This window comes from Rhopilema esculentum, chromosome 21, assembly GCF_057945365.1.
Source record: "Rhopilema esculentum isolate cy_ngs chromosome 21, ASM5794536v1, whole genome shotgun sequence".
In the NCBI taxonomy this organism is placed as follows: domain Eukaryota; kingdom Metazoa; phylum Cnidaria; class Scyphozoa; order Rhizostomeae; family Rhizostomatidae; genus Rhopilema; species Rhopilema esculentum.
In genome coordinates, this window is record NC_142835.1 from 2,710,051 (window position 1) to 2,717,797 (window position 7,747).

The 7,747-nt window shown below is 37.8% G+C and overlaps 1 protein-coding gene across 1 annotated transcript in view; it reads left to right on the forward strand.

The window, feature by feature from the left end:
- Nucleotides 1-7,656, forward strand: part of LOC135684130 (26S proteasome non-ATPase regulatory subunit 1) — a 70,633-nt gene extending 62,977 nt beyond the window's left edge. Inside the window, exons 33-34 of the mRNA XM_065199537.2 lie at nt 245-320; nt 7,441-7,656. Coding sequence (XP_065055609.1) covers nt 245-320; nt 7,441-7,514 — 150 coding nt within the window. The 3' untranslated portion in view covers nt 7,515-7,656. The remainder of the gene's footprint in view (nt 1-244; nt 321-7,440) is intronic.
- The last annotated feature ends 91 nt before the right edge of the window (nt 7,657-7,747 follow it).

Genomic DNA, 7,747 nt, shown 5'->3' on the forward strand with positions numbered 1-7,747 from the left:
AATGATAAAAAAGGCTTTTTGAAGTTTAAAGGGAGGCTGGCAGTTTGGGACTTCTGCCGTTAGTTCATTCCAGAAGTCACATCTACGACACGAAAAAGATTTCTGCCCCGCGAATTTGTATGGCTAAAAGAAGAGGCACAAGGAATTAATTTGAAGTTATGATTTTAAAGCAAAGTATTAGAAAGTATTAGAGAAATATCACGATAAAGATGTATCTTACATTTGTGCACTTTCATATCTTAAGGTCAGTGTTGGTGGAATCGTATTGCTGAAAGATTCAAAGTCAGAGGAGCCAGAAAATCTTATAGAGCCGTTACCAGGTATGAGAAACTTTTCTTCATTGTTAAATTTGTCACTCGTAGTTATACACAATGCGTTGTGACTCGCTGGGTTGAATCGAATGAGTATATGGGATACTTATGAAGATCCTGGCCAGTGTGCAGTATTGGCCTATATTGACTGTTTGTCATAGGGCAAGCGGCTCTTCGGGGGCTGATCGAGAGTCATTTTTAGTATTGTGTCGATATGGTGATTTAGAACATAGAGTGCATGACATCTAGCAGCCGGCTATTTTGGGCCTGTCCTATCATCTATTTGACTGCTTCAGGGGTTGTTCAGGAGCTAGTGGAATCATTTTTGAGTGGCGTTGATATGGTGGATTGTATCAGAAAGCACATGACATCTAGGAGGCAACTTCTTCGGGCCTTCCTTAGACACTGACAGCAGTCAAAAGTGTAGAGAGAACGGAAAGGCGTTCCTCTTGTTTATGTGGCCATCCAGACCTCTGCTTCGCTTAAAGCAGTGTAAAGATGCTTTACAACAAAGCTACACAACGCAAAGCATCTCCCGGTTTTTAAGTAAAACTGCGTTAAAGGCTAATGCTAAAGCAAAATCAGTGAGCGCATCAGGAGTGTGTCTAAAATGAAATTTGTATAAGTAAACCTATGTTGCAGTGGTGGCCTAGCAAAAATAAAGAGCCCATGAACTATTTTCAAATAGGGACTCTGCTGGTCTCCATTTTCTGAAAATTTGTTGTACGAATTTTTTTGAATTCGACAAAACAAGCTAAATTTAATTTTCTTGCTGAAAAAGGAGTCACAGGGATGGTTTTCAAGGTTGTCACAGTGCCGTTTTTTGCATTGCAATTGAACTTATCTGAATTAGGAAATCAAGCTACTTGGCTATGTTTTGAATATCTTATTTGTCTCGAAATGTGGTCTTTGAAGCTAGAATTATTCGACACACCCAAATATTTGAAGTTTGAGATATCACCAAAAAATTTTGTGGGAAGGGTTATTAAAGGGCTATTAGCTCTTCAATTCTATAATTTTAAAATGGCTTTGAAAAAAGCAAACATTTTTTTCAAATTCATTTTCAAGTTCTGTACCGCCCAAAAAGAATAATTTTCCTAATCAAAAGCATAGATCTTTTTCGAGTTATAAATCCAAGGAAAAAATTAAACTTGAGAAAATAATTGAAAAATATTGCTATCTTTGGAAGCGTCTTGAATTGATAGACTGTATAAAGCTTGAGGCATATGACATCGTGCTCATTCAGAACTATATGTGCACAACTGAAAGGCCATAACAGTGCTTTTATGTTTGCTTGCATAAGACTCTACCTTCTGTTTGCTCCATCTTCAACTTCATCCGATATTTTGGTTTCAAATTCTTCTGGCAAAGTTATAGCCTCTCTCGGGAATGAATCCACAAAATTCTTGGGCAGCATAGACAAATTATTTTTGTTGTTCGTGTGCATATAATGTGAAATTTTGAAAGCCAACCAATCAACCAAAAAAGGCAGGTTGGCTCCCCAATCTCCATGAGCTGCAAATAGATGATTTACCTTCTCTTCTGAAAAGTGGGGGCTCGTGCTCCCCTATGCCATCTCGTTCTTGTGTCTTTAGTGTTGTTTCTAGCACAAAGATGAAACTGCTAGATGAAAAATGTGTTGCCAAGCAATTCCTTGGCTCGCTCAATTTGCAGAATAACACGATTCTTGCAATTGTCTTCCAGTTTATCTTCAGGAGACCTATATATGATGAAATAATAGGATTTCTAGGGATTTCTACAGGATTTAGATCTACAGGATTTCTAGGGGCCATCGGGAAAATTGCCTGGTGTCCTGGTGCGACCCGCCGCCTCTGCTATGTAGAAATTTCCATATCTCACATAATGGTGCTCTAGTGACCTTTACAACAGAGTTAGAATTGTGATTGTCAGAGAACGAAACTTTGGCCACATAGCTTAAACTAAACCAGTTTGATTATTTCAATTGCATTGCATAATATGTGGAATTAACCCTTTTAAGTCCAGATTACTTGTTTGTTATTTTAAACTACGAATGATTTTGAAATCTTCGTGATCTAAAATTCAAAAGCCTGAACTCTTACCTATAAAACTTAAAATAGAGCTGTCGATTAATTTTCACCTATGAGTTTTGCTCGTTTAGCCTCTTTTGATAGGGTACTCAAATGCTCTCTATGAAAAAACTTTTTAGCATGCTTACATGTATGCTTTTAAAAAAGCCTACCTTATCTTGAAAGCTTTATATTGCTTCCGTGATGAGGGTTAGAAATTCTAAGAGAAATGTCAATAACCTAGTATGGTGCAACGTCATCAGGAGACTTTAATACTGTGATTTCACTACAAATTTAGGTGTTTCCTGGTTGTTTTTCATCAGGTTTTTTAAGAGTGTTACTTAAGGTACCATGTTTGCTACGTCACAAAAACTATTTTTAGAATGTTCTAATTTTAACCACATAGCATAAAAGAGCACTAGGAATTCTTCCTATTGTGCAAGATCAGTCAAATATGTCCAAAATCGGGTGAGATATGACCAATGAAAGATTTCAAGTTTGCTAGCGAATCACTGTTATTTTGGATATGTTCATAAAGTTATAAACAGAGACCAAAATACAGAGGTTTGATGGGGAATGAGCCAATACACATGTGGCCATATTTCTGCCAATTCATAACACAATTGACTGATTTTGTACATTAAAAGGTATTTCACGATGCTCTTTAAGGTTATGGGATCCAAATTCAAAAAATAGATTTTTGTGACGTCAACACTTTGGAACTCCATTACGCTTTGGTGTGTAGAACAGGATTTGCAACTCCAAGTTGCACGCTTAATGCGCGCAGCAAGTTTATACCTCTGCCTATAGGCACTGAAAAAAGGACAAAAAGATTTCGCTCTACCAAAATATTCAATTTTTGACTTGCTGCTTTCAGCAAAGTTTTAAAGAGATAAAATCATTAATCTATCATTACGTGTTTTCATCCTGAAACTGGGTGTTATGTGAGACAACGGCTAGACTAATCTATGATATTCAGTGTCAGTCATTTAATTCTATGATAAACAGTATATTTAGATGCAAACTCATTTAAACCTGCAGTAGACTCTGGTGAGGTAAAGAATAGCCAACCTCTCTTGGCATTTTGTGAAAATGCAAATAGTGGGAAATTATTCCTTTTTTTATCATCATTTTTAAAGACCAATTCAATTTTTATGCAATTTTCCCTGACGATCGCATTAAACTTGCAACTTTGAGTTGCGACTTAAAACCGTCCTGTTCTATAGACCAAAGCATGTACGGCTTCACGCACCTTATGACACGCCGTTAAACAGTAATCTTCCTTAATTTAATTTTGATATAACCGTATTTTCTTTAATCCACTTTTCCATTTATCATGAGCTGCAATATTAGAGGTTTTCTCAAATATGTTTTCTAGTATGCTGCAAATACTTAAAATAACCTGAAATAATTCCCAATAACGCTTTTTTGGGTAATTAATGTTAAATTTTATGGTTTAAGCTGAATAAAATTCCTTTCTTTAATTTCGTTGCAAACTTTGGTGCCTTTAACGTCAAGTAATTGCTGGTAGAGATGCCGGAAGAGCTGCAGAGCCGGGGGTGGGGACAGTGACGTAGTGATATCAAAATAACAAGGGGGCTTGTTATTTTGATCTAACTTGCACAAATTTGTGAAAAACAATAGCAAAAGTAGAAATTTGCAAATTTTTGGCATTCACACAAGGGGGCTCAGCCCCCCTGAGCCCTCCAGAGAAGCAAAAAAGCAAAATACAGAATCTTTCTAAATTTTTTAGCAAAGGTATGGAGGCAATGGACGTCTCCCCGTCTATATAATAGTTTTGATTGGTCGCTGTGATGCGCCATTTTCGTCCAAAGGCCTCCGTCTTCATGCTCATGTTCATATGATGCACTCACTCATTGGTATCTAGACTGGTCTTCCCAACAGTATTTGAACCTTTATCTTATCGCCTTTTTTGATATAAGCGTTCCTCTTGGAGAATCTAATCTCCCTGTGTGTCCAAAGTTAAGGAGAAAGGAGAGGAGTTCAGCAGAATGTCTAGGCCCATTACAAAACACGTGGACACGAATCAGAACTGTCGGTTGTAAATTTGGTTCTGGTTTATTTTCTGGGCTGAAGATTTTCTAAAAACACCTCAGGCCTTTAAGTTATCGAATATTTGAACTTGGAACCTTAAAAATGTCTTGTGAATTGAAGCCTCTGCTCAAGCCCCGTCTACACGATACCGAATTCATTTCGTATCGGATCGCTTTTCATAACGGATAGGCCTTCTGTTCAAATGATGACGCTTGAATCCGATACGCTCCGTATCGTTTTTGCGGAGTCAAACCATTCCGCTGTGAATGTGGAATGGAATCATATCGGGTCGCTTTTGAGCTCGTGTGAACGTATGAATCCGATATGGTTTCGCTCCGGAACCTCTGTTTCGAAAAGGCAGCTTCGTTTTCGGGGTTTTTGAAACAATTTGGCACACTTTTCAAGACACAAAATGACAGTGGATCTGAGTTAAACAATAAATATGCTCCTTGCGATGATGATGAACTTCACGAGATTAATGCAAAGGAAAATAAGATTGTTTGAAAATTGATTTCGAAATGTTTCTACTTCGAAGCAAAACAGCGTATCAGTTTGGTCACATAAAAAATGCATTAAATCAAAAAAAGAGCAAAACAATGAACAACATTCCAGTTGCGATGCAACTGCTTCATTACAATGGATTTTTCGGAGCAGTGTTGATGAGTAGCGTCACCGTGTGAACAGGAGAGAATCCGATACGAAATGAATCCGGTATCGCGGAACAGAGCTTAATATTCGTATAGGATTGGGTCAGTGAATCCGATATGAGATGAATCCGGTATCGCGTGAACAGGGCTTCAAATACCACCGCAGAGGCCCCGAAACAAAAGGCTGCACCCCGCAGTGCGGAGTAACTACTGTCGTGTAAACAGGAGCCCTATCTGCTATGAGACGAATCCGATACGGTGCAGCGAATCCGGTATCGTGTCAACGCAGCCTTAGTCCTTAATCCCGAAACACCCTCATTCCTGGAAATATACCCCCTTCATTCAAAACATTTTCCAAGCCTCTTTGCATTGTCAAGAGGCATCTTTGGCCTAGATTTTAGCTCTTATCTAACGGCTTTTTCTCTCCTGATATCTATCAACACAATCTCTTACTACAAATTCTACTAGGAGTAAAAAGAAGGTATAACCCTTGTTGGTATGAAAGACCATTAACGGCAATGCCAAGAATTTCTAACACTGCTGTTTAGCAACTGTACTTGTGTACCTCTGTGAAGTATAGATGTGCGTGGATAGCTAGCACCTCTGTAAAAGAATTGATCGAAAAAGATTAATTTTTTCAGCCATTTGATTATGCCTTGAGGTGCAAGACTTTTTTTGACAGACAAGATGGTTGGATTTCGCAACTGTCTTGCCGCTGACATTAAAAAGATTACTGAAAATGGATCGTTGATCCCAGCATGAATAATGATTTTTTATCTCAACTGAATGAGGTTTCTTGCTAAACACTGAGGTCTTTGTCTTATGTGTTAGGCGTGATCAAGACTCTACTGAATCTACTTTCATTCACTCTTAAAGTGTAGTCCTGAAAATTTAAGTCGATTAGTTATTAAAATAAGAACCTTGGACAGTGATTGCCAAATGTCACTTTTTATTGTGTTACAAAGTTTTATTGTTCCTAGTTTGCTCATGATATTTGGGTCCCGTGGTAACAAGGAATGAAAGACCTATTGATGTGTTGGTCTCTAACCAGCTCTTCCTGGGGTTGTCAAGAGCTAAATCCTTTTATTTTAGGCTTTACGATATCACGATAAAGAATCAATATAATTGTTACGTTTGTTACAATTGTTGATAATATGTCTACATAGATTAAAGCTGAGATAGAATCGCTGCTGTCAAATGCACACAACGGAGCTAGACAGATTTTGATTCTTCCATCCCAGCCAGCAAGCAAAATTTTGAAAATCGCTTTGAACCAAGCAAACGTTTTTTAGGATATTGGAGCTTTTCATTTAACGAAAAGCCTTGCAGACAAAAAGCTTCGCAGATAAAAAGCTTCAGTATGTTGTTAAATGTTTAATTTCTCAAACCGGTTTCAAATTTTTTACCCGCCAAATTAAGCCCAATTTTATAGCCCTCCTACCAAACACACAAAGGAAGCAATATTTTGGTAAAATCGCGTTTATGGCCCGCACTGCACCCTCAGGACAATTTGTTTCTACAGAAGTAAAGAGGGTTTCTCGAACGCGTTCTTCTATGTAAAGGATAGCTTGTGAGTCGACCCTATCTCTGTTCTTATTCTGATTGAGCACAGTATCTTCTGCCTATCTTGTTGCTTGGCTGGATAGACGATGCAATATATGCATGTGATGTATTCTATAAGCTCTCACTGGCATTCATGTTGGTACCCCCGTAAATATTGACTAGCCTATTGATAAAATGCGAGGAAATCTTAACTTCAAGACGAAGGATTTGCTGGAAATTTATGCTATTTGGCAGTTTTTCTTTCTAGTCATATAAGCGAAGCCAATTGTCAACAGGCAGCTTTTTATGGAAAGAAAACTGACATTGTAGACTAAGACCAGTTATTATCTAATAAAGTAGTTCTATTAATTGAAATGTTGCATTGTGCTTCTTGACCAGTCTTAATACCCGGATCTTTCTTGATCCCTCCTTTTGAGTCTGTTTTATCACGTTGTGACGTAATAAACGATCAAGATTTCTGCAAGCATGCTTTAACTGGTTTTTAGGCCCTATTTTCACGTCGTCGTACTTATGATGTATTAGCGCACTGGCCCTCAGTTTTAGTTGGTAATGAATGCTGCAACGAAGGAAGCCATTAGTAAGGAAATGAAAGCTACATAATCTTGAAAATGACTCAAAAAACAGCGTAATATGACGACATTAAATGAAGTATACAGTCACGTTTTACGATTTATATTCTGAGCTATATCCTAATCTCCTTATCTATGTATTTCTGTAAATTAATACAACTTTGTGATATGCCAAGACCTAAAGGCATTCGGCTGATGTAATCAATGGCGTGCCTCGGTCTTCAGTTTGGTTTCTTTTTAATTGCAGCATCCATGACGACCGATTCAGAGGACGAGAAGGAGCCCGATCCACCAGAGCCCTTCACCTACACAGAGGACTAGGAAGATTGACATGTTTGTTTAACTTTCATTTGATAACTTACATAGTTTGGTCAATTTTCCAAATTATCATCTTTATATCTGTTAGACATGATCATCGTTATTATGGGATGTTGTAGAAAGATACTTCGCTATTCAATGTTTACATTGCCCTTTCTTTCTTGTGTTGGTAACTTCGATTTCGGTCTAGAGTTCCTGCCAATTTGGAAAAACATGAACCTACCTTGTGAACATAT